Source organism: Gopherus flavomarginatus, chromosome 2, assembly GCF_025201925.1.
Source record: "Gopherus flavomarginatus isolate rGopFla2 chromosome 2, rGopFla2.mat.asm, whole genome shotgun sequence".
Classification (NCBI taxonomy): Eukaryota; Metazoa; Chordata; order Testudines; family Testudinidae; genus Gopherus; species Gopherus flavomarginatus.
In genome coordinates this window covers 17,574,975-17,601,450 of record NC_066618.1, presented here as the reverse complement: position 1 = coordinate 17,601,450, position 26,476 = coordinate 17,574,975, and the positions used below count along the sequence as shown (strand labels likewise).

At 41.6% G+C, this 26,476-nt stretch overlaps 1 protein-coding gene across 2 annotated transcripts in view; it reads left to right on the top strand.

Annotated features, from left to right (window-relative positions):
• XRCC2 (X-ray repair cross complementing 2) overlaps positions 1-22,916 on the top strand; it is a 28,769-nt gene extending 5,853 nt beyond the window's left edge. The window contains exons 2-3 of one of the 2 annotated variants that reach the window (XM_050940438.1): positions 3,165-3,246; positions 21,166-22,916. In XM_050940438.1, coding sequence (XP_050796395.1) covers positions 3,165-3,246; positions 21,166-21,881 — 798 coding nt within the window. In that variant the 3' untranslated portion in view covers positions 21,882-22,916. The remainder of the gene's footprint in view (positions 1-3,164; positions 3,247-21,165) is intronic. The other variant, XM_050940439.1, reaches the window with a different exon arrangement.
• Positions 22,917-26,476: the final 3,560 nt, after the last annotated feature.

The following is a 26,476-nucleotide window of genomic DNA, read 5'->3' as shown; positions in this document are numbered from 1 at the left end:
GACTTGCAGAACAAAGTAGACTGAGTGTTTTGTCTAGTAAGTAGCAGCAAAATAATGTAAGGAGAAAGAGGCTAGATAGTAGGATAACAATCTAAGCTTTTCAATGACTAATGGACATGTGTTATCTTCTGGACATATAAAATGAATAACATTTGTAAATATGAACCATTTGCTATGAAAATGTCTCACAGCTAAGTAAAATGTGTTAAAACACTCTTCAGAGTTCTTGCATATCATGATATTCTGGTAAATTTCACTTGGCTGCCATCATATTAAACACAGTGGAGCAGTAAAAGTCACGGTTCAGAGAAGGTAAGTAAACAAAGACAGAAGGGAACAGGAGACTCACAAAGGGGAAAGAAAGATGCAGTGCAGGATGATGAGAGTGGAGAGAACATAAACGTAGGAGGGAGAATATCAGAGGTGTAGCCGTGTTAGTCTGGATCTGTAAAAGCAGCAGAGAGTCCTGTGGCACCTTATAGACTAACAGACGTTTTGGAGCATGAGCGTCGCATGATGCATCCAACGAAGTAGGTATTCACCCATGAAAGCTTATGCTCCAAAACATCTGTTAGTCTATAAGGTGCCACAGGACTCTTTGCTGCTTTTATAGGAGGGAGAGACTCCATAAGCACAAGGGAACAGCAGCAGCACAATATAACAGAGCAAGTTATATTCAGTCTCTTCCCTGATCCTCATAGACTCATAGACTCTAGGACTGGAAGGGACCTCGAGAGGTCATCGAGTCCAGTCCCCTGCCCTCATGGCAGGACCAAATACTGTCTAGACCATCCCTGATAGACATTTATCTAACCTACTCTTAAATATCTCCAGAGATGGAGCTTCCACAACTTCCCTCGGCAATCTATTCCAGTGTTTAACTACCCTGACAGTTAGGAACTTTTTCCTAATGTCCAACCTAAATCTCCCTTGCTGCAGTTTAAGCCCATTGCTTCTTGTTCTATCATTGGAGGCTAAGGTGAACAAGTTTTCTCCCTCCTCCTGATGACACCCTTTTAGATACCTGAAAACTGCTATCATGTCCCCTCTCAGTCTTCTCTTTTCCAAACTAAACAAACCCAATTCCTTCAGCCTTCCTTCATAGGTCATGTTCTCAAGACCTTTAATCATTCTTGTTGCTCTTCTCTGGACCCTCTCCAATTTCTCCACATCTTTCTTGAAATGCGGTGCCCAGAACTGGACACAATACTCCAGTTGGGGCCTAACCAGCGCAGAGTAAAGCGGAAGAATGACTTCTCGTGTCTTGTTTACAACACACCTGTTAATGCATCCCAGAATCACGTTTGCTTTTTTTGCAACAGTATCACACTGTTGACTCATATTAAGCTTGTGGTCCACTATGACCCCTAGATCTCTTTCTGCCATACTCCTTCCTAGACAGTCGCTTCCCATTCTGTATGTGTGAAACTGATTGTTCCTTCCTAAGTGGAGCACTTTGCATTTATCTTTATTGAACTTCATCCTGTTTACCTCAGACCATTTCTCCAACTTGTCCAGATCATTTTGAATTTTGACCCTGTCCTCCAAAGCAGTTGCAATCCCTCCCAGTTTGGTATCATCTGCAAACTTAATAAGCGTACTTTCTATGCCAACATCTAAATCGTTGATGAAGATATTGAACATCCTGTTTATATGGAATACTACATTTATTGAACATCCTGTTTATATGGAATACTACATTTATATGGAATACTACATGGATATCCTGTTTATATGGAATACTACATTTTTTTTCAGTGAGCATTGGTAACAAGTTGCAGTGTCAAAACTGTAACCATGGATCTAACGTGTATTATACAAGTATTTCATGCATTGAACAAATGCATGAATCATGGATCCAGTATAATGTCTATTAAAGTGTTTTTATTCTACTTTTAATGAGCATCTCACGAGACTCTTATCAACACACCTGAACAGAACAGTTACAAAGGCAAACACATTGACATTTTATTAATGGAAATGAATGGTACAATGTCTGTGAAAGTGTCTTACTTGGACTCACATCATAACCTCTTGAAGCAAATTTAGTGTCATTTAGAGTTTTTATAATACCATTAAAAGAAAACACAGAAAATTGGTTTTTAAATAATTTAAATTGACAATAGCAAGGAGATTTGGAAGAAAAGTTGTCCATCAAATATAGTTTGGAGGAGGGGGAAATACGTGCTGGGAAGTTATGTTTAGAGTTATGTGCTGAGTGCCCAAAGGATATGGCTAGGAGAGAGATTTGATACACTTGTACAGAATTTATTTTATTCTAAAAATCATTACTTTAGAGCTTATGGATGGTTCATGGAAACTGAAGTGCTCTGTCTTCAGGACATATACTCTGGCAGCAGTGCAAGCTTTTTTGCCTGTGTGCTTTAATCCATGTATGGAAGGACGTTTCTAGCAGTGGGTGAAGTATTCATTTCTTGAATTGTTGGCCTCTTTGTTGAGACCGCCAACTATAGTACATTTATGTGGACACCTGTCCATTTAAGAACTGGCCCAAGAACACCCACTTGCCTTACAAAGGCTGTTGAACAGTCATCGTGTAATGACTTTTGATAACTACCTGCTTGTGTTGTATTTGAACAAGTGACGGTGAGGTGATAGGATCTGTAGCCCATCGGAGTTCCACATCTAATGTAAGTTGAAATACGTAAGACGCTTTTACTTATAAATGAGCTGAGGGACTGGATGACTCAGGAGACTGATAATGGGGAATACAGCCTTTCACTTCCAGATCATTACTTTGAAGTCACTATCTGACGGCTGTTACAAAAGGACCTTCTTTCCTTTCATCCTATAAAATGGCAACATTTCCATATTTCAAAGACATCCATTCTTGCAGCAGTTTTATCTACCAGTAGCTCATTCTTGTGTTTTTGTAAATACAGGTTCTTACATGGCACTTATCGCCATGGAATCCTGGTGCTCGTTGCTAGGAGAGATAGAAAGTCAGGGTCTGTTACTGTACTGTCCAATCTCTGAGCTTGCCACATGTCTGCAGAAAGGCATTTTAAAATCAAATTAATCTCTTGACAGAGCTATCATTGAAAACACACTAAGTTCTGTGGTTCTGTTGTGTCTTATAAACTTGATTTCCATGACCTATTTTTTTAGTTAACACAACATCTTTTTATCTTTTGTTTTTAAAGCTACTTGCACGACTTGAGGGCAGAAGTTCTCTGAAAAATCTTGAACCTTGTCTGTTTGCAGATGAAGGATTTCCCATTCATGGTAAAAAAAATTATATATTTTATATAGGTGTGTGTGTGTGTGTGTGTGATATCTTACAAAACTGTACAGTATCAAAGTAAATTTATGTCTGTCAGGTTACCTCGAGCATGCAAATAGGTATAAAATCCTGAATTCAGGGAGAGACTAAATGTTGACATAATAGACTTCTGTAAGGCATTTAACTTGTTATCGGTACTGTAAAACATTTTGATTATGAGTCTGGAATAGTACATCAACATGACATACATTTAATGGATTGAAAACTAGCTAAGTGATAGGTCTGAAAATATAATTGTAAAAGGGGAATCATCTTTGACTGCCTATGCTACTAGTGGGTCCTGCGAGGATCAGTCCTTGGCCTTGTGCAATTTAGCATTTTTATCAGTGACATGAAGGAAAATATAAAATTATAGATGACACAAAGAATGGGGGAATGGCTAATAATGAAGAGGACAGGTCACTGATACAGAGCAATCTGGATCGCTTAGTAAACCAGGTGCAAGTGTAACCCACCCACCTCCTTGGGGTGGTGTTCTATCACATCTAGTGGCACCAAGACCGCTCAGAGAGAGAGAGATTAATGAGTCTGCTCTACAGCCTTAGCTAACAGCCAGTTGGCTTTTAGCTTATGCACTAGAGGCTCATACACTAAGCTCCAGAGGTCCCCGTTTCAGTCCCGCCCGCTGATGACCAGGGTCTGTCGGTGTTACACAAGTAAATAATATACTTCTTGATATGGCCAAATGTAAAGTTATTCATGTAAGATCAAAGGCCATGCTATCCTGGGAAGCAGTGACTCTGAAGAAGACTTAGGGATAACAATGAATAAGCAACTGAACATGAGTTCCAAGGGCGGTGTCAAGGTTCCTTCCCCACTCTGAACTTTAGGGTACAGTTGTAGGGACCTGCATGGACACTTCTAAGCTTAATTACCAGCTTAGATCTGGTATCGCTGCCACCATTTACAAGCACTCCCTTCCTTGGGTAGCCTTGAGAAACTTCCCCAATTCCCTGGTGAACACAGATCCAAACCCCTTGGATCTTAAAACAAGAAGAAATTAACCATCCCTATTCCTTTCTCACACCAACTCCTGGTGGATCCAGATCCAACCCCCTTGGATCTAAAAATAAGGAAAAAATCAATCAGGTATTTAAAAAGAAGGCTTTTAATTAAAGAAAAGAAAGGTAAAAGAAAATCCTCTGGGAAAGATTAGCATGCTAGCTACACTCACAAACAGATTCAAAACACAGAGGATGTTCCCCTGGACAAAAACTTTAATACACACAAGAATACCCAAATTTGATAATTCCCTTAATGGTACCAAGACAAGTTACAAAGAAAATAAACATAAACCTATTTATCCCTTTCTAAAACTTGCTACTCTGATAAGAGGCTGGTTCCTTGATCTTTTTCACCCCAGCTGAAACTGAGACTCTCAACAAAGGAAAACTTCCCTCCTTCCTTTTGAAACATCTTGTTCCCCCATTGGTTCCTCTGGTCAGGTGTCAGCTAGGCTAGGTGAACTTCTTAACCCTTTACAGGTAAAAGAGGCATTAACCCTTAACTATCTGTTTATGACATGCCCCCAAAATCTCAGACAGTGTTGAACCACACTGGCGGTGATTTCTTCCTAGAACTCTAGAATAAACAGATTAATAAAACACATGCACCTTTACATATACTACTAATTATGTAAAACTACAAGATTTTTCACATTTTAAGGACAATTTAACCAGTTAACTCTGGGAAACTTTCATGGGAGAGTGCATCAGCTACTTTGTTAGAAGCTCCTGAAATGTGTTGAATTTCAAAATCAAAATCTTGGAGAGCTAAACTCCATCAAAGAAGTATTTTTGTTGTTTCTCTTGGCAGTATGAAGCCACTTCAGCGCAGCATGGTTGGTTTGTAGCTGGAAACGCCGTCCCCAAACGTATGGGCATAGCTTTTCCAGGGCATATACAATGGTGTAACATTCTTTTTCACTGATTGACCAGTGGCTTTCCCTGTCAGATAGTTTCTTGCTGAGAAACACAACAGGATGGAAGTCCTGATCCGGTCCTTCCTGCATTAAAACTGCTCCGACACAACACTCAGATGCATCTGTGGTTACTAGGAATGGTTTGTCAAAGTCTGGGGCCCTTAGCACAGGATCAGACATGAGTGTCACCTTAAGCTGGTTAAAGGCCTTCTGACACTCATCAGTCCACTTAACTGCATTTGGCTGTGTCTTTCTGGTCAGGTCTGTTAGTGGGACAGCGATTTGGCTGTAGTGTGGTACAAATTGCCTGTAATATCCAGCCAAGCCTAAGAAGGATTGGACCTGTTTCTTTGACTTTGGGACAGGCCGCTTTTGGATAGCATCCACCTTGGCCTGTAGGGGATTTATCATTCCTTAACCCACCTGGTGTCAAAGGTAAGTCACTCTGTTTTGGCCTGTTTGACACTTTTTAGCCTTAACAGTTAGTCCTGCCTGCCTGATGCACTCAAAGACTTTTTCCAGGTGCTCCAGGTGTTCTGTCTATGAATCAGAAAAAATGGCCACATCATCAAGGTAGGCAACTGCAGATTCTCCCAGTCATGCTAGGAGACCATCTACAAGTCGTTAGAAGGTGGCGGGTGCATTTCGCAGCCCAAAAGGAAGCACATTAAATTCATACACCCTTGCATGGGTGATGAAGGCTGACCTTTCCTTGGCGGGTTCATCTAGTGGTACTTGCCAGTACCCCTTGTTTAAGTCTAATGTAGAGATGACCTGGGCATGTTCCAATTTCTCATCCATGCGTGGCATTGGATAGTTGTCGGGACGAGTTACAGCATTTAGCTTACAGTAGTCCACGCAAAAGCGTATTTCTCCATCTGGTTTGGGAACTAGAACCACTGGAGATGCCTATGCACTGTTAGAGGGGCGGATTGTACCCATCTGTAGCATGCTTTGGATCTCCCATTCTATAGCAGCTTGGGCATGAGGAGACACCTGGTAGGGTGGGGTTCTAATTGGGCGAGCATTACCTGTGTCAATGGAGTGGTATGCCCATTCAGTCCGTCCTGGGATGGCTGAGAACATTGGCGCAAAGCTAGTGCACAGCTCCTTGATCTGCTGTCGCTGCAGACGTCCAAGGGTCGCAGAGAGATTCACCTCTTCTACGCCACCGTCACTTTTTCCGTCGTAGTAGACACCTTCAGGCCACTCCACGTCATCTCCGCCCTGGGCTGTAAACTGACAAACCTTTAATTCTCTGGAATAAAAGGGCTTTAGAGAATTAACATGGTACACTTTAGACTTTAGGGTTGAGGTGGGGAATGCTATGAGATAGTTAACAGCTCCTAGGCGCTCTTGGACCGTGAATGGCCCTTCCCATGACGCTTCCATCTTATGGGCCTGTAGCGCCTTTAAGACCATAACCTGGTCCCCTATTTTGAAGGAACGCTCTCTGGTATGTTTATCATACCAGGCCTTTTGCTCTTCCTGAGCATCCTTTAGGTTTTCTTTAGCAAGGGCTAAAGAGTGTCAGAGGGTGCTTTGTAGGTTGCTTACAAAGTCTAGAGTGTTCGTTCCTGGAGAAGGCGTAAACCCCTCCCATTGCTGCTTCACCAACTGTAATGGCCTCTTAACCTCGTGGCCATGCACAAGTTTGAATGATGAAAACCCTAAACTGGGATGTGGTACAGCCCTGTAGGCAAAAAGCAACTGCTGCAACACTAAGTCCCAATCATTGGAGTGTTTATTTACGAATTTATGTATCATGGCCCCCAAAGTTCCATTAAACTTCTCCACCAGGCCATTGGTTTGATGGTGGTAAGGGGTGGCAACCAAGTGATTCACCCCGTGAGCTTCCCACAGGTTTTTCCTGGTCCCTGCCAGGAAATTAGTTCCCGAATCTGTAAGGATGTCAGAGGGCCAACCTACCCTGGCAAAAATGTCTGCCAAGGCCTGGCACACAGTTTTAGCCCTGGTGTTGCTTAGAGCTACTGCTTCCAGCCATCGGATAGCAAAATCCATGAAAGTCAGTATGTACTGCTTTCCTCTGGGTATCTTATTTGGGAAAGGATCCAGAATATCCACAGCTACTCACTGAAATAGGACCTCAATTATGGGGAGTGGCTGGAGAGGGGCTTTGACCTGGTCTTGGGGCTTTCCCACTCGTTGGCACACCTCACAAGACCAGACATAATTAGCAACGTCCTTGCCCATTTCCTCCCAGTGGAAGGACTTCCCCAACCCGTCTCTGGTTCTGTTCACCCCAGAATGGCCACTGGGATGTTCATGGGCTAAGCTTAAGAGCTTTACCTGGTACTTAGTTGGACGCCAGTCTTCCTGGTGTCCACCAGAAAGAGTCTCCTTGTATAAAAGTCCTTGTTCTACAACAAACCAGGATCGGTTAGAAGAGCTGAGAGGCGGTGGGGTGCTCCGTGCCGCCACCCAAGCTTTGTGAAGGCTGTCATCTGCCTCCTGCTCAGCCTGGAACTGTTCCCTTGATGCTGGAGACATCAGTTCCTCCTTAGACTGTAGACTTGGGTTTGGTCCGTCTGGAAGCGATGTAGGTGATGGGATAGTTTTCGTTGATTGTGAACCACTCTCCACTGGTGCACTATGTGATATTTCAGGCTCTGGCTGAGCCTCTTGGTTAGGGTTGTTTGCTGCTTCTGCCAGTTCAGGCCCGCTGGTGCCCTCTGGCGTTGGAGTTGTAGATGGGTTTGCAAGCGCTGGAGTCAGTGCTGGCAATGGATCTGGTGCTGGTTGCTTTGCCAGTTCCGGTTTTGGGACTGGATTCACTACATCTGTAGAATTCATGGGTAGAAGATCTGGTTCCACCACCTCTGTCTGGGTCTCTGGTAACACAGACGGGGTCCTGATGGATGGCTCAGGAACAGGGATGGGTGTGGAAGCTTACTTGACCTGGCTGCGTGTGACCATTCCCACCCTCTTGGCCAGCTTCACATGGTTGGCCAAGTCTTCCCCTAGTAGCATGGGGATGGGATAATTGTCATAGACTGCAAAAGTCCACATTCCTGACCAGCCTTTGTACTGGACAGGCAACTCAGCTGTAGGCATGTTTAAAGATTTTGACATGAATGGATGAATTGTCACTTGGGCCTCTGGGTTGATGAATTGGGGATCCACTAAGGATTGATGGATAGCTGACGCTTGTGCCCCAGTGTCTCTCCACGTGATAACCTTCTTTCTGCCCACTCTCAAGGTTTCCCTTCGCTCCGAGGGTATTTGAGAGGCATCTGGGCCTGGGGATCTTTGGTGTGATTGTGGTGTAATGAGCTGTAATCGGTTGGGGTTCTTGGGGCAGTTGGCCTTTATATGACCCAGTTCATTACATTTAAAGCATCGCCCAGCTGACTGGTCACTGGGCTGAGGTGGGTCGCTGGAGACTGGTGAGGTGGGACAATAAGGTGTCTGGGGCTTTCCTGGGGTTGTAGGTGGGGCCTTGGATTGCCCCCGGTGATAGGGTTTAGTTTCGGGTAGCCCTCTCTGATATTTGCTCCAACTGCTAGTAGTTTTTTTCTTTTCTGCCACTTCCACACATTTGGCTCCAATCTCCCCCGCCTCGGTTACAGTTTTGGGCTTCCCATCTAGGATGTACCTTTCTGTTTCCTCAGGAGCACCCTCTAAGAACTGCTCCATTTGCATTAGGAAGGAGAGAGCTTCCACAGATTCAGCACTTGCTCCTGATATCCAGGCATCCCAATTCTTTCCAATGTGGTGGGCGTGTTGGGTAAATGATACATCTGGTTTCCACCTTAGGGCTCTGAACCGCCGACGGGCATGCTCAGGTGTTAGCCCCATTTTGATTCTGGCTTTAGTTTGAAAAAGTTTATAATCGTTCATGCGTTCCTTAGGCGTTTCAGCCGCCACCTCTGCTAAGGGTCCACTGACCTGTGGTCTCAGCTCTATCATGTACTGGTCTGTAGAGATGCTGTACCCAAGGCAGGCCCTTTTGAAATTTTCTAAGAAGGCCTCAGTATCATCATTTGCCTTGTAGGTGGGGAATTTTCTGGGATGGGAAACAGTACCTGGAGAAGGGTTGTTAGGGTTGGCTGGTACATCCTGCTTAGCCCTTGCTAATTCAAGTTCATGCTTTCTCTCTCTTTCCCTCTCCTCTGTCTCTTTTTCTCTCGCCTTCATCTCTTTTTGTTTCTCCTCCATAGCTCTTTTGTGGGCAGCCTCTTTGGCTTTCTCTTCTCTCTGGTGGGCAGCCTCATTTCTGGCCATCTATCTGTCATGTTCCTTTTGGCTCTCCTCAGTCTGGAGTTTGGCTAATTCCAGCTCCTGTTGTATGGGTTTTTTTTTCCTTGCTTGACATGTTTCCCTGCTCTGCCTGAGCTATCTTGGTTTGCGAGGTAAAAAAAACCAAACCCACAGCTTTTAACTGGACTTCTCAGAATGAAAAGAGACCAGAAAAACTGCTTTGTAATTTGTCTTTTGCAAACTGGTTATTACCCTCCAGCTAAGCCCAGCTGGAATCCTTTCTAACAAAGCCTTGTTAGAAAAACCTTTATCTGTTTGCCTTCAGGGTATCTCTCCTTCACTGCTTCCCCAGCATCTCAAAGGAGGAAAAAAAAATCTGGCTTTTGGTTCCTAAAAAATCCCTCACCGCAGCTCACCATGACAAGGGTCCTTCCCCACTCTGAACTTTAGGGTACAGATCTAGGGACCTGCATGGACACTTCTAAGCTTAATTACCAGCTTAGATCTGGTATCGCTGCCACCATTCACAAGCACTCCCTTCCTTGGGTAGCCTTGAAAAACTTCCCCAATTCCCTGGTGAACACAGATCCAAACCCCTTGGATCTTAAAACAAGGAGAAATTAATCATCCCTCTTCCTTTCTCACACCAACTCCTGGTGGATCCAGATCCAACCCCCTTGGATTTAAAAACAAGGAAAAAATCAATCAGGTATTTAAAAAGAAGGCTTTTAATTAAAGAAAAGAAAGGTAAAAGAAAACCCTCTGGGAGAGATTAGCATACCAGCTACTCTCTCAGACAACAGATTCAAAACACAGAGGATGTTCCCCTGGACAAAAACTTCAATACACACAAGAATACCCAAATTTGATAATTCCCTTAATGGTACCAAGACAAGTTACAAAGAAAATAAACACAAACCTATTTATCCCTTTCTAAAACTTGCTACTCTGATAAGAGGCTGGTTCCTTGATCTTTTTCACTCCAGCTGAAACTGAGACTCTCAACAAAGGAAAACTTCCCTCCTTCCTTTTAAAACATCTTGTTCCCCCATTGGTTCCTCTGGTCAGGTGTTAGCTAGGCTAGGTGAACTTCTTAACCCTTTGCAGGTAAAAGAGGCATTAACCCTTAACTATCTGTTTATGACAGGCGGTATTGTGGCCAAAAGGGCTAATGCAATCTTTAGGTGCAGGACCAAGGGAATCTCTAGTAGGAGTAGGGAACTTATATTGCCTCCATATTTGGCACTGGTGTAACTGCTGCTGAACTGTTGTGTTCTGCTTCAGTGTCCAGTTCAGGAATGATGATAAACTGGAGAGCCACAAGAACAGTGAAAGGACTGAAAGATATGCCTTATGTTGAAAGACTCAGAGCTCAATCTGTTTAGTTTTACAAAAAAGGATTAAGGGGTGACTCAATCACAGTCTGTAAGCATGGGATACAGAAATTTGATGATACAAGGCTATTCAATCTAGCAGACAAAAATATAACAAGATCAAATGGCCGAAAGTTGGCGCTAGACAAACTGAGTCTCAAAATAAGGCACAAACTTTTAACAGTGGGGGTAATTAACCAGTGGAACTGCTTACCTAGGGCTGTAGTGCAATCTCTTATCACTGGCGATTTTTAAATCCAGATTGGAAATTCTTCTAAAAGATATGCTGTAGTTCAAACAGGAATTAATTCAGGGTTTTATGGCCTGAGTTGTACAGAAGGTCAGACTAGATGATCACAATGGTCCTTTCTGACCTTAAAGAATCTATGAAATCTATGAAAATAAACAGCATACATATCTATTTGGGGACCACCATCTGGAAAGCAGCAACTATGATAAACTAAAAGGACCTTGCAGTGAGATGCCAATGCTTTTATGTTTGTCTGAGGGAATTTAATGTAAAATTAGAGAGGCAGTAATGCCACTCTGCGTGACCCTGGTGCAACTGCCTCTGACTCATTGTGTATACGTCTGATTCCTCCAAATCACTATGAGTATAGGAAGAATTAGAACAAATAACAGAATGGCAATAAAAAAGATCATGATGACTGAGAAAAAGGAAGCGTGTACAGTCTTAAAAAAAGATTAATTGTGGAGCATTTGTGTATTTATAGCATTTAGACTACATGTCTAACAATAAATGATCCATGCCCCAAGGTACTTTCAAACTCAATGGAACAAAGGTGGTGGCTAGTTGGGAGAACAAGGCAACATCGGTAAGACTATATGAAGGGTAGAGCACAATATGATGACATGAGAAGATTTTTGTTATTGGTTTTTAAAGATGGAAAAAATAACTAGATGATTTAGATGACTAATTTCTTTTAGTCTTTGCAGAAGAACTGGGAGATCAACAGGAGGGATTTGAATGAGGAAGAGGGTATTGGCCTGGAGTATCAGCTCAGGAAGACTGTTCCATGATAGTGGGTAGCATGAAAGAAAGCATAAACCCAGCTGTAGGAAAAACAGGCCAGTATGATCTTACAGCAGTTGTTGCAGCCATATTGCATGTGTATTTTAAGGCTATCAGACACATGGAGTGGCTGGATCATAATTGGGGAGATATGGCAGCTTAAAATTGAATGAGAGAATTCATGGAAAGCTTTTGAACCAACTGTATTTCAAAAGGTCCTTCTTTGCGGGTAGTGAGGGCACAGATTCTCTCTCTGTATCCGTGGGTCCCCCTCACCTAGATCAGTATTCAGTGTATGAATTCATAATCTAAATTAAAATTTATCCAATGGCTTTTGCAACTCCTATTTGTACTCTATCAGTGTATGGACTTTTACTGAGATATTCATCTTCTCAACATTTACTTTTGTTGAAAGATAGATGCAATTTAATATTTGTTTTAAGAATTTCATTTTGCAGTTGTCATTTTCCAGTGGGAAAGCATTAAACAGATTCACTGTAACAGCTGCTTTTTTGGGTGCCTGTTCCAGCTTCCTGCACCAGGAAACTGTCATACACGTAATACCTTTGGATTCAGAGAAGTTTGAACACTTTCATGATAAGGCTAATTCACATTAGTGAAGTTTTCTCAGCTCAGGACTGCTTTCCCACTCCATAATAGTAATAAAAACCAACTAGTGAAATTGGTAAGTACTCTAAATAATGCTCTGTAGGATTTGCAGAAAGGATAACTTCTCTCTTTTTAAAACAAACACAAAAAAACCCAAAGACTTTTCAGTCTGTTCTTTACTTCTTGGGTGCAAAGTCCCAAAGAGAAATTTAGCTGGGACTTTTTCTTGATGCCCTTCTCTTTTCTCTGGATGCAAACCAAAATAATACCAATCTTAAATTTTAGGTAGGGCCAAATAAAGCCTTCACAGAAGTGGAATTGTACGGGATGTAAACTAGTACAGATTTTGACCTGTATTAATTAATTTTTGTTATGCAGACACTTAATATTACAAGTTAATTTAAAAGAGCCTTGCAAGTCATTTTTACTTACCTGAGCCCATATACTTGTTGTTTTTATCTTTTTTCCTAGCTTTGTTGGTTTTAACTCCTGATGAAAATCTAATTTTCTATTCGTCCTCTCACCTTAATTAGTTTCATTTTTGTTTGTCTTGGCCATGTTACCATACCTTATATGTGAATTATTTTATATACATCTTCACAGAAAATTTTGTTTATTTTTTAGCATTTTATTAAATTAGCTATGCTTTTTCCTGTTTTCATTGAAACAGAACAATATGTACTGTAATGTTTAAATAAATTATACATGATTCCATTATAGGCAACCAAGTATTCATAATGTGTAGTCAGAGCATCATAAAATAGAAGCAACGAACGTTTGGAGCTATAGTGATATTCCAGCCACTGTTCCTAATCATGAGGGAATTGTGCCTTTAAGGATACATCAGCACATTACATGATACTTTACTGTATTCCTAAATAGTGGAAATGGCATGAGCTTTAAAAATAATCTTCCGCTGCTGCCAGTCAAGTCTGTCTCTACCACCTTTGAATATCAAGCTTAGGTGTGGGTGTAAATTTTTAGCTGATTTTCAGCTTTAATATGACACCCAAAATTAATTTGAAGTAAACATTTCCTCCCCCTACCTTCACTTGCAAAAAGTAGAGAATAGTGACAGCCTCTGCCCAATTTCCTAAATGACTAACCTATCATTGTCACAAAGCATCTGATAGTGTGAAAGCTGCAACAGCCTGTAGTTAAGACTGCGATTTAGTCACAAGTATTTTAGTAAAAGTCATGGACAGGTCACAGGCAAGAAAGAAAAAGTCACAGACCCTGACCTCTCCATGGCTTGTACTAAAAATACTCCTAACTAAATCTTAGGTGCTGGAGTGGGGGGCGGGAGCGCTCCAGCGAGCGCTGAGGCTGCTCTGGGAGGGGACGGCCCGGGGCCCTGCCACTGCTGCTCCAGGCAGGGGACAGTCCAGGGCCCCATTGCTGCTGCTCTGGGTGGGAGGTGTCCCAGGGCATCACTTCTCGGGGGCAGCGCCGGGACCAGCTGGTGGCCCCAGGCTGCCTAAGCAGCCGATGCAGCGGGCCCTGGGGTCAGCTGCATTGGCCGCTGCAGAAGTCACAGAGATCCCAGAAAGTCATGGAATCTGTGACGTCCGTGAAAGACTTGTAGCCCTAACTGTAGAATAATACACATCACCACCACTGCCACGGAGTGTGATAATAGCCTGACTTGAATTGTCTACTGGGCTGCAATGCAATGAAATAGTTCTACAAGCATTTGCTTCTGCTATGTGCTTTCTGAGATAGGATGGCTAGAACTAAGCACAGTATTCTAGGTGAGGACATACCATCTATTTATATAATAGCATTTGAGGGTATGTCTATACAGCAGTGTAAGCCCGGGCTTGAGCCTGGGCTCAGCCTAACTTCCTTTGCATGCACACACCAATTGTGCTACGCTAGGACTTAGATCTAGGCTCCCAGGACCCTGCAGGTCCCAGAAGTCCTTTGGATGTATCCCAGAGTTCCCAGCAGCAGAAGAGCAGCGTTGCTGGCCAGTGCAGTGGCCAGAAGAACCATTACTGCCTTCCTGTTCCAGCTCCTCCTTGCTGCTGCGTGGAGCTTGCACGGAGCAGGGAGCAAAGCTGACAGGCAGGAGGTAACTTCTGGCCACCAAGATGTTGGGAGTCATCCCTCTCCCAGCTCTAAAGCTCCCCTTCCCTACAGGGCACCTCTTGGTCCCACTCCGGTCTCTAGCCCTTGCTCCTGGGCTTTTCCCCTGTATGATTACAGCTAAATAGAACCATTTTGTTTGGGAATAGTCCAAGGTATTCTTTACAGTGTGCATCAACTTGAATTCAACAGTACTGAATTTCATGACACCAGGCTGCTCCTTCACCTACCTCTAATAGGGCCTCAGTCTCTAGTCTTGATTAATTTAATTAGCTTTGTGTAATCTGTAAACTTTGCCATGCCATCAGCACATTTTTTCATGTTGCTGTTCATCTACTTTGCAACTATTAGTAAATATTAGGCATTACTAGTCCTAATATGGAAACCTTCCGTTAACCTCCTTCCATATTAAACTAGCCATTTATTCCTGCTCTGTATCTTAGTCTATGACAGTACAGTACTTCTTATCCCATAGTTATTTCCCCTCTTTTAGAGCACTTTGAGATCTACTGACAAAAATATAACAGATGGTATTAGGTAGTGTTAATATTTATTACTTTGTTTCCTTAACAGCCTCTTGTGAGAGACTTTGTCAAAGATTTTTTGAAAGTCCAGTTGTCAGCCAGTTCTCCTTCCTCTGTTGTGTCATGGTTTGCTTGCTCTGATCCGCAAGGGTGAACTTCTTCCTCTTATCTTACGGTAGCAGCCCAGTCACTAACTTCGTGAAAATCTAAATTTATAAATTATGCTATAAAGGGCTCTCATTACATAGTGGTTCTTATTGCGGGCAGCCTCTTTGATAATCACAAAGGCACAGAAGTTCCCTGCTACTTCAAGTTTTTTTTACAGTCCAAAGCGCACTTCTTTTGAGAGAATGAGTGTTAACTTCAAAGTTCAATTCAGACATAAGTCACACCTAACTGTATTCAACAAACTTCAGAGGGAGTTTAAATAAGGTGTCTTGTCCTTAGATTAAATCTAGTAAACCCTCGGAGAAACTTTTAGAATAGATTTTCATGTCATTTACCATTTTTTACGTAATTAAACTTTCTGGAAGCATTTATCATGTCATAATGATCCCCAATGCTTGATGAGAACTCTTCCCCCAGAGACGGTAACTTTATGTGAGTACACACACAAACTCCCAAAGGAAAACATCTTTTAAACTGACAAAACCAAATATTTACTTCATAGAATAACTTACAATTTTCTTAAACTCACCACTGAAAACAGTGAAACAATGCTATCCCCTACTTCACCTAAACCATTGTGTAACATTGTTGTGTGCTTTTTGAACAAGCTGTATTTCATTTCAGAGATGGATGAAACAGCTCTTAATGTTTAATTGACAAATCCAGTAACTGAGCGACATTCAGAATTGCCATTGAAGGCAATGGAAGTCTTGTGCAGAAGCCAATGGCAGGACTGAGCCTATATTTTGTAAAGCACTTTTCAGGAAAAGACAAATTAATTCTAAAATGTTTCAAAGGCTGAGAAGGAGCTGGAGGAAATGACACCACCCAGCATATTTGAGAGGACTTCTTCATGCCAGATTCATATTGTAACAGGGTTCTGTGATTGTTGTCATGTCCTCAGCACAGTATGTGACACAACAGAATAACAGATGCCTGAAAGTAGCAGTGTTAAATATTGCGAACTCTGAATAGGAGAGGAAAGTGAGGATTTATTTAATATACAGAATAGTCCTTGCCCTTAATCTAGCAAGGGGTATTCAGCACAAACAAACCAACCCTGATTGCCTCCCAGGCCCTTCCATGTAATTTTGGACACATCAAAAATTGAGAAAAATTGAACTCCAGTTTGAAAAGACACTGCTGAATTTCACATACTTTGTATTATGGAGAGAGAGTTTACAGGTACGGCTGAAGTGGATAGAACTGTCACATCATGTGTAAATTACCTCTAACACTTCCAGTATGTGAAGCAAAGAGTCTCAATTCACTGCTTCTTCCCTTGTCTCAACTTCTCCATGATAGTCTGTGTACTTGTGAGCAATAACAGCCTATGGAAGTTGAGTAATGACTTGAAAAACCCTATTAACTCAGACAGGCACAAACATATTGGAGCAAAGCTGCAATTAATTCTCTGCTCTTGCATTCCTCTGGAAAGCTCTTACCCCATTTACACTTGCCTTGGTCATGGAAATGCAAAGCTTGCTGCAGTTACAGTTGTGCAATTCTAATTCTGCCAGAGTAGAGCAGTTAAATGTCCAGTTTACTGCACATGCTTTTACCATAATGTATGAAGCCCTACATGGAATTAGCGTACACCATAAAAAGAGAATAGTAGCTTTCTAAAACGAAAAAGAGCAATTAATAAATAGTTAACTTTTATCTTCTTCTGATGTAAGCCTGACTTTTTAGGTGTCCTGCATGTGTATCTGACAAAAGAACCACCTCCCTACTAATGGGTTCTGCTTTCTAGTTTGTCTTTTTAACACTTCCTTGCATTCGGTAGTGTGTTTTTAATTATTATTTCAACTGTGGATGAAGCAGAATTTCCACGTAGGTTGCATCCGCCTGCAAAGAGAAAAATCACCACCTCAGATGGCAGAAGAGTAGCTTCCTAGCTCCCATGCAATCTGCAATTCCATCTTCCCAAAAGATGCAGTTTCATATTGTAAGCACTGTCTGAGAAAATACATAATAAATCATAGAATCATAGACATGAAGGAGTGGAAGGGACCTTGTTAACTTACCTAGTCCAGTTCCCTGCACTGAGGCAAGGTAATCTGCTGACTTTCCCTTTGTCAGTCACAGGTACACATCACTAGCTAGTGAAGGGGAACAAGCACATTCCATATCTGAAACACTACAGGCCTGTCGATGCTACAAAAATAGACATCTAAACATGACAAGTACATCTAACATGTTTTTCCTTCCCTGTGTTATCTCTATTTTTATTTTTTCTTTGTATATTTATCAGAAATAAAAGTACAGTCTTAGTCTATTATGTAGCAGCCTCTTCTTCAAGCCCTAGCCACCTGTAATGACAGAGTTGCTGCTAGTCAGTATCGTCCAGTTGCCAATCTTGCATCAATAGTAATTTCTTTAACACTAAGTCCTTGTCTACATGGGGGGGCACGGTTTAGCTTGCTCACCAACTAGTACGCCATACTAATAGCACGCACTCAGGATAGCTGTATCTTTTTTCAGTTTGCATCACTGTATATACATGATGGGTTTGGTGCATAGAATATCAGGATTGGAAGGGATCTTAAGAGGTCATCTAGTCCAACCCCCCCCCCCCATACTAAGCATATGGCAGTCTAGGATGGTATCCCATGGTCCTTTGCTTCGTTGCTGACCTATGTGCATTCTGGGATTTTTCTCGCTGCACATTGTGGGATGAATAGAGGAAGCCAGTGGAATATTAGGACTTGGGGTGAAATTCAAAGTATCCCATGATTCTGCTGTCGCCACCTCATGCTTCCTCTCTGTCTGGGCAAGCTAGCACCATTTTAAATTGCTGTCTGTTGGTCCGGACGGACCAACAATGCATCTTGCAGGTTTGGTGGCAACCCCAAATATGCAGAGGCTGTTTGGGCTTTTTTTGAGCTGTTGAAGCTGCGGAGCTTTGGCTTTGGACTTCACCCACTGCACCACTGAGCAGATGATGCGTCGGCAGTAGCAGCTCCTCCAGTAGCAACAGCAGTGTTGGCGGAAGGTGGAGGATGAGGAAGATGACAACGATCAGCTACAAGTACATGAGCTTTTTCTGGAGCAGCTTCACGTGGTACAGCATCATTTCTAGACTCAGAAATCCAGTGTTGATTGGTGGGAAAGGATAATTGGTGGGAAAGGATTCATTTTTGACTGGGAATCAGGCTCACTTTCTACACAGCTGCTCTCATGGTCTGGAGTACCAAAGAAATCCTGGCTTCTGTGGACAGCTCTCCACTGCCCTCCTCATTGTTACCCGGGGTTCTTTCAACCCAAAGCTCTTGGTAACTTTTACTCTGTGCGAGGAGGTGTCAGGAAATAAATCAGGGGAGACGCGGCCGTCCGACCAATAGATGGCTGGCATAAACAGGACAACACAAGAGTGCTTTCACTTAAAGCTGAACTTTACTAGTCTCAAGCACTTACACACGTCCACAACAAGATTAGTAAAACACCCCTAACCCTTGATAATTACCAAAGCTGAGTGTGGCTCTCGAGTGACACAGCGGCAGGCTTCTGGTGGCCAAATCTTCCATCGGCCGGTGGGGACCACAAGATGTATCCAGAGGGAGAGTCCAAGAGAGTTCAAAAGAGTCTCCAAATAAGTCCAACTATCTCAAGGTTTTTCCCCTTATTTATACATTAGTAATAGAATGACGTGTCCCTTAAAGAAACCTTGTTAAGTATGCATCCGACGAAGTGGGTATTCACCCATGAAAGCTCATGCTCCAATACATCTGTTAGTCTATAAAGTGCCGCAGGACTCTTTGCTGCTTGTTAAGTAAGCATTTCAATGATCAACAAGAAGTTCCTTCTGATTGATTAACCAGGTGTGAGTTTTTCCAGTGTCTGCAGCCTTGAGACCCCGATAGACATTCCTGGGGCACATCCTGCTCTTCTAAAAAGTATCAGCAACTTCAACACAATTCTTATCAGGAAGGACGCGGGGTCAAGCTGCCCTTGCTGTGGCACCGAAAACCCCCTTCCCTCCTGCCTTTGTCAAGCTGAGATTACTGAATGGCCAATTTACAGCTTGTTGACTAGGCCGCCTTTAACAATAAGCCCTAGTGGTTTTAGGCACTTCACTGGTTTGCCAAAGTCTCCCCATACACTCATGTCCCTCATCTAGTGACTCTTGCTGCTTGTCCTTGGGGGAGAGGTGCAGGGTCCACAACCTCCTTGGGTTCAGTAGTGGTGTAATCACATAATATCTTGTCCAGCTTCTTAAAAAATAGATTATATTTCCATGGCTGGACTGCTTCTTGGCATCCTGCTTTTAAAGTAAGCTTTCTTGAGCTGTTTGATCTTTATCTGGCACTGCTCAGTGTCCCAGTTGTGACCTGTGGATATCTGACTAGCAGTGTCCACAAACATGTCTTTATTGCAGAGGCTGGCCTCAAGAGCTTATTGCCCCAGTTCTGCTCCCCAGATGGCAGTGAGCCTCAGCACAGCTCGAAGCAGATGCTTGAGGCATGTTGTAAAGGCTGTGGGAGTAATATTGGTATAATGCCAATAATATTGGAATCCAGGAGCAAATGGGGCAATCCTGGCACTGTGCCAGCTTTTAAACTGGAATTGGGACATCTGGTCAACTTCACCTCATAGCAGTGGAAAGCACACAGGGGTACAGACAGGTCAGTAATGGGCACTGCAGAGCAATGTGGGATAGCATTTGTATGACTGCCAAAGTAATGTGCAGCAACATTGCATCCACATGAACAATAGATCACACTAATTTGCATCAATCTTAATACACTTTGAAAGAGGACTCCAGAGTTTGTGATAAATACAGAGTTAGTGCACTCTAAGGAATTGCGTCATGTACGAAGGCATTTTCGGGCCACACCAACTTGAGTTAGTGTAGACTAAACTCCTTTGTATAGACAAGCTTTAATTAACAGCAGGTGAAACTTAATTGTGTGTTTGCGGTGGGAGGGGGAATAGAAAAAGGAAATTACTTGTTCGTGTGCAGTCATCAGTAGCATATAGTTGTTAAACTATTAGCCACAAAATGGATTTTTCATGTGAAATGAGACTTTAGTTTCTATTTTATCACTTATTGCATTAACCAGTGTAGTAATCATTGTAGAACATACTGATAAAGCAGCATGAAGAATTGTATTTTGCAGGGTTTAATTAGACACCAAAATTAGGCAAAATAATGCAAATGTACTGGTGGGGATTTGGGGGTAAAAAGTCAAAACTCGGTTCTCTTTAATATCTTTTAGGAGCTCTCTTTATTTTATGTTTTAGTACTGAATACCATTGACATGCATCATCAGTTGCATCTGTGATGTATGTTCCCTGCTTCTTTCAGGGGCCTGACTGGGACAGGAATGGGAAAAAGGGTGTTCTACATTTGTTCTACTTGTCAAAACAACAAGAAGCCACAGAACTCGCTGGGCCAAAAGGAAGAATTGGCTTCTTTTCAGGAGTTCTGATAAGGATGTAGCAATCTGGTTTAACAGTAACAAGTACAGTGATTCTCAAACTTTTTTTTTGCTTCACATAGCAAGCCTCTGAGTGCGACACCCCCCCACCCACCTTATAAATTAAAAACACATTTTTATATATTTAACGCCATTATAAATGCTGGCGGCAAAGTGGGGTTTGGGATAGAGGCCGACCGCTCACAACCCCCCCATGTAGTAGCCTTATGACCCCTTCAGGGGTCCCAACCCCTAGTTTGAGAACCACTGAACTAGTAGATGTAGATCAGGGGGCCCAAAATACTCTTCTGGCCTGATCTTTCTGAAGCAATGAGCATTTGCAGCTGTCAGTGCATACTGGTAGCTCTGAATGAAGTAAATGATTTGTGAGTGCTTGGTGACTTTGAAAAATCAGGTCAGTAAACCTTGAAAATGGAGCACACATTGCTTACAAACTGTCTCATGTGCTTGGTTTTTTAATTTTGTTTTCTTTTTTATTCTCAGGAGATGTCATTGAATTCCATGGTCCAGAAGGAACAGGAAAAACAGAAATGCTTTATCACCTGATAGCCCGCTGTGTCCTTCCAAAATCGGGAGGAGGACTGGAAGTAGAAATCATGTTCATTGATACTGACTACCATTTTGACATGCTTCGCCTAGTTACCATTCTTGAACACAGACTGTCCCAAAGCACAGAAGAAATGATCAAACAGTGCCTTGGAAGGCTTTTCCTGGTTAATTGCAATAGCAGCACCCAGTTGCTTCTCACTCTTTACTCTCTAGAAAACAAGTTTTTTGCTCATCCTTCTCTGTGCATTGTGATTTTAGATAGTATATCAGCTTTTTATTGGATAGATAGAAGCAATGGAGGCGAGAGCTTTAACATTCAGGAGATGAATCTGAAGAGATGTGCTGAATTTCTTGAGAAGCTTGTAAGAGAGCATCATTTGGCCCTGTTTGCAACAACACAAACGATAATGCAGAAACCTTCAAACTCCACTGAAAGCTCCATTCCTTTAAAACTTCACTGTGAAGCTGATGTAGAATATAGGCCTTATCTTTGTAAATCATGGCAACAAATGGTAACACACAGAATATTTTTCTCTAAGCAATGTAATTTTAGCAGTAGCAAAACTTTTTCAATTGTTTCTTGTCACACCAAAAAAAACCATGTCATAAAATGTTCATTCAGTGTTGCAGAATGTGGAGTTCAGTTTTAACTTCAGTCTGTCTCTAAAACTGTAGTAAATCTTGGCACATTACAGTCTAATTAACTTTAAGTAGTTTTAAAAAAATTTTTTAACCTATTTTATTATCTCAGATTGTTAATTAATTTTGTCTCCCACATTTAAACGTCTTAAACTCAGTAAAGGGCAGAGGAGTATAAAGCTTTGAATTTCTGCAGAAGGTCAACTTAAAATAGAGGAGAATGTTGAAACTGCTTGTGTGTGGTTGATGCATAAAGAGATTAAATCAAGAAGACTAAAAGTTTAGGGTATCTTTAACTCCCAATATACTTATGTAATGTAACATAGAGGATATACAGCACTGACTTCAGCTCTGTCATAACCATCTTCCAGCAAATTATGTTAGTGATTGTGTTTAGGCAAATGTTAGCTCTTTGTAAATATTGGTCTTAATTCACTCCTATTAGTGTGGGGCTGTACACTGTGCATACATCCTGTGTCAGCAGGCACTGTTACCTTTCCCTGGAGGAGATGAATCCCTCCCCTTGGGTGTATGTAGTGTTGGTTAATGGTGGTCCTAGCCAGCACTGCCCATTTGTGGAGTGTCACATGCTTGGGGGAATAGAGATTATGGCTGTCACTGTTCTGCCAGCAGTCTTCAAGCATCAGCAGCTCTCCCAAAGTTAAGGGACACAGGTCCATAGTTGACTGATCCTAGGAGGTAGCCCGACCCTGTAAGTTAGTGACAGACCTAGCAAGTAGTTAACATTTGAAAGGAAAGGGGCTAGAAACTTAATTTTTTTTAAATAAAATTTCTATTTGTCCTCCTCCCCCAAATCTGCAATGCCATGTCTCTGGGTTTTATGGGCCAAAAGGCTGTGATTGCTCACAACCACAAGCAACGTGGTTTATGTTACAAGTTTTAGATCCTCAATTATTCTTATCCCAGCCACTGTTTGGAAAATAAGTCTAGCCACAGAAATGCTCACCCAATTGTGTAAATACATAACTTAGGGATCTCTTGCTTTCAAATGTTTATCAGTCCACTACCCTATGTCTCCCTTTAGATGTATCTAAAAGGGAGACATAGGGCTCTACAAAGCCAAGGATTGCATGGACCACCGTAATGCTAAAGTGTATTCTCAAAAACTTCCTCTACATTTCATTTTCTTTGATCTAGGTTTTATATCATGTCCTCTAGTATTTGAGCATTCTTTGTACATGCTATCTCCTGCACGCTGTATTTTAATAAATAAAGACACACAAGTCTAAATCATTTGATTTGAAAAAGGCAGAGGAGAAGACTCCTGGCTAAACAGCATATATTTCTTGGTGCACTTTATGTTCAAAGCCATGTGCATCAGTTAGTTTAGCAATCATACAGTAAGTTCCTTATTGCATAATCTTTTAGAGGTATTGTTAAATGTTACTACCCCTTTACAACTGTTTCGCCTCTGTGAAATGAATTTTCATCCAAATATAATTCCTAGCACTAAGGTGTTACAATTACTAGTCTCAAAAGCCCAGAATTCTAAATAAAAAGCGACTGATGCATTTTCACTCCTAAAGAGGAAGATTGATGATACGGAAAGCTTGCACACCTGCCCCAATGGTGGATAGAGAATGCTTTAGTTTCAATGGCTGTTAATATTGGTTCCTTTCACAGACACTAAAGACTGATTTACAGTGGTGAATGTAATGTACTACCACCACCATCTTATGTTTGTATCTGTTTAAGGGAGAAGGGAGGCACCCTGACACAACTTACTTATTATAAAATTGTGATTTGAAAGGCAGATCAAAGTAAACATAATGAGGAGTGGATGAACAAAAAGATGTATATGCACTGCTACCATGGTAAGAAACAAGGAGTATATGGAGAGGATAAGGAATCCAGAAACACTTCCTAGTAAAATGAAGATCATGTATACAGGAAAAACAAGCAACATAGTATATACACCTCTACCCCAATATAATGCTGTCCTCGGGAGCCAAAAAAATCTTACCATATTATAGGTGAAACCGCGTTATATCGAACTTGCTTTGACCCCCCTCGGAGCACTGCTTTACTGCGTTATATCCGAATTTGTGTTATATCAGGGTAGAGGTGTATATGAAAACTCAAATATGTCCTATAAAATGATCAAAATAACTGAAGAAACAAACTTGAGCTTGCTCCTTCCATGTTTAGTCAGAAACACTAAATATTCAATCCAGTAAATTTACTTCCTCTTTACGATTGTATTTGAGGAGATTGTAACCACTTCTGTATGCATTGGCCTGATGTGCTAGAGCTCTACTCCTTCCAAGAAGCTGTGCCTCTGAATTCAGGTTCCTTTGGAACAGTCCTATCAGAACCCTTCTCACATGGAAAGCAAATAGCTTTTCTACTGTGCCTGATCTCCCTATCCATTTAACCCCTCCCCTCCACACAAAAAAAAAACACAACCTCTGAATAATGATAGGTTCCTGTGTCAATTCTGAAATGTGTGTTTGATAGGTCTGTGAAATTCATTCTGATCATATCGTGCTCAAAAAGTCTAAACTGAAGCTGTTTTAGTGTGCTAATACAGAGGAATTGGCCATCCCGGGAATCACCCATCCTTTACATTGGACAGTCCAGAATTCCACCCTTTATCTGAATTTTGCAAAGCAATGTGATTTCTCACACATGCTGTCTTTGCATTTCTCCAGTGAGTTGGAGCATACCCTCTTGGCTGAATGCCAAATCCCAGCCTGGTTGGGATGCCCTCCTGACTCCAGGCCAAATTTCCATCTGAACCTTTATCCAAGTGAAAAATGCCTCCAATAGTGGCTCTGATAGTTTCCAGAGTGATGTTACCTCCTCTGAGTTCCCCAACACATGGCTAGCAGTAAGAATTCTCCATCACCTAATCTATTTGCTTTCCTCTATGTTTACCCTTTTATTTGGCAGTGTCTTGGTGTAGTCTGGATTTACACATTTTAGCCTTTGGCTTGAGCTGAGATTTCAAATGCTGCAAGATCCTACATGTAACTGCAGAACAATTAAAGCAGCTAGAGGAAGCTCTTCCTGAATGAAGCTAAAGTAGAACACGTGTGTGCAGGATTTGGCGTGTTGCAGGTCTGGCAAACAAGCTCCAGACCATATGGGAAATTCAGTGCAGTTCTGGCAAGGAACAACGTAACATTTATTAATCTAGAGTGCCATTTGAAAGGAGCTTTATAGGAAAAATACTATACATTATTTAATGCAAAAAACATACAGTTGCAAATTGAAACCACTCAAATCAAGATGACAGAATATGGTTCTTGCAGCAATGTTAGTTCAGCCATGTTGCACAACATATGTGTTCACAGTTTAGCACACATCAGTATAATAAACTGCATATTTAAACAAACACCTTATATAATTTGTGCAAGATAAGAGAGAAAATATTGCAGTGAGCATCTTAACATTTTCATCTGACTTCTGAGAACAAAGTTTTCAAATTGGGGTGTATAAAATTAGGCACCTAAATAATTGACTATTTTTTTTACAGGTGTTGAGTACCCATGTCTCACTCACAGCTGTTCTCCATGTACTGCCCTATCACCCCTGTTGTTACTTAAACCAGCCATGAAATCATGCCTGGAAACAAATATGTGGACAACAGTGGTATATCCCAAAACCCTATAAACCTCCATTTTCTAACTTGAGTGGCTCAAAGCCATCAAGAATTATGTCTAGGCATTAGAGCTAGATAGAAAAAAACTTCAGTTGAACCATTGTCCGTCAGCGAACACAGTTCTAGCCAAAGCAAAATGCTTTGCAAATTCATGTCAGTTTTGCAGAAATTTTGTTTTAGAGAAAAACCTTGGGAAAAAGCTCAGTGTTGAAACATACCGTTTTGACATTTTTGGAATGAAACGTTTTTATTTTTAAAATATATTTTAATTGTAAATACTTTATTATAAGAAATCATAGTCTACATGAAATATTTTGATTTTTCAAAACAAAATGTTTCAATTGATCTGAAACAAATTTTTTTTTAGAATTTTAACATTTGGGGAGTTTGTGCCTAACAAACAAAGACAAATTTCAAAATCTCTCAATCCTCCATGAAATGGAATTTCTATCTTCTGTATAGCTCTACTAGGCACCAAACAAAGTGGCCTGGGTTTCAGAGATGCTGAGCACCTGGAGCTCCCTTTGGCATCTATGGGTGCTGCAGCCAATAAGTGATCTGGAAATGCATTAACCTCTGTTAGGAAGATGTCAGCTGGAAGAATGAACCTTAAGCATCCATGAAAGATGCAGTGGTACTGAGACTGGGAGAAATTAATTTGCTTCATACTCTAAATAAATTGTGGGAGACATTCTCACCTGCAGGCTGTTTTGGCAGCTAAGTGAATTGCACTAATGAACTGACAGAGCAACTCCGTCCCTCATAGATTCATGGATCTCTGCGCTCCTTCATGTGATCAAATATGAAGATTCTCCAACATACTAACCAAATGGATATTTACGATTATGACTGGGAGTCATTTCTAGAACTATATTACAAGTCAATATGGGAGGTAAGCCCATGACTGCTACATAAACCTACTTGGATGATACAGAGTTGGAAATGGGTAACAAGCTAATGTAAGGAAGAGAGAGTTCTCTT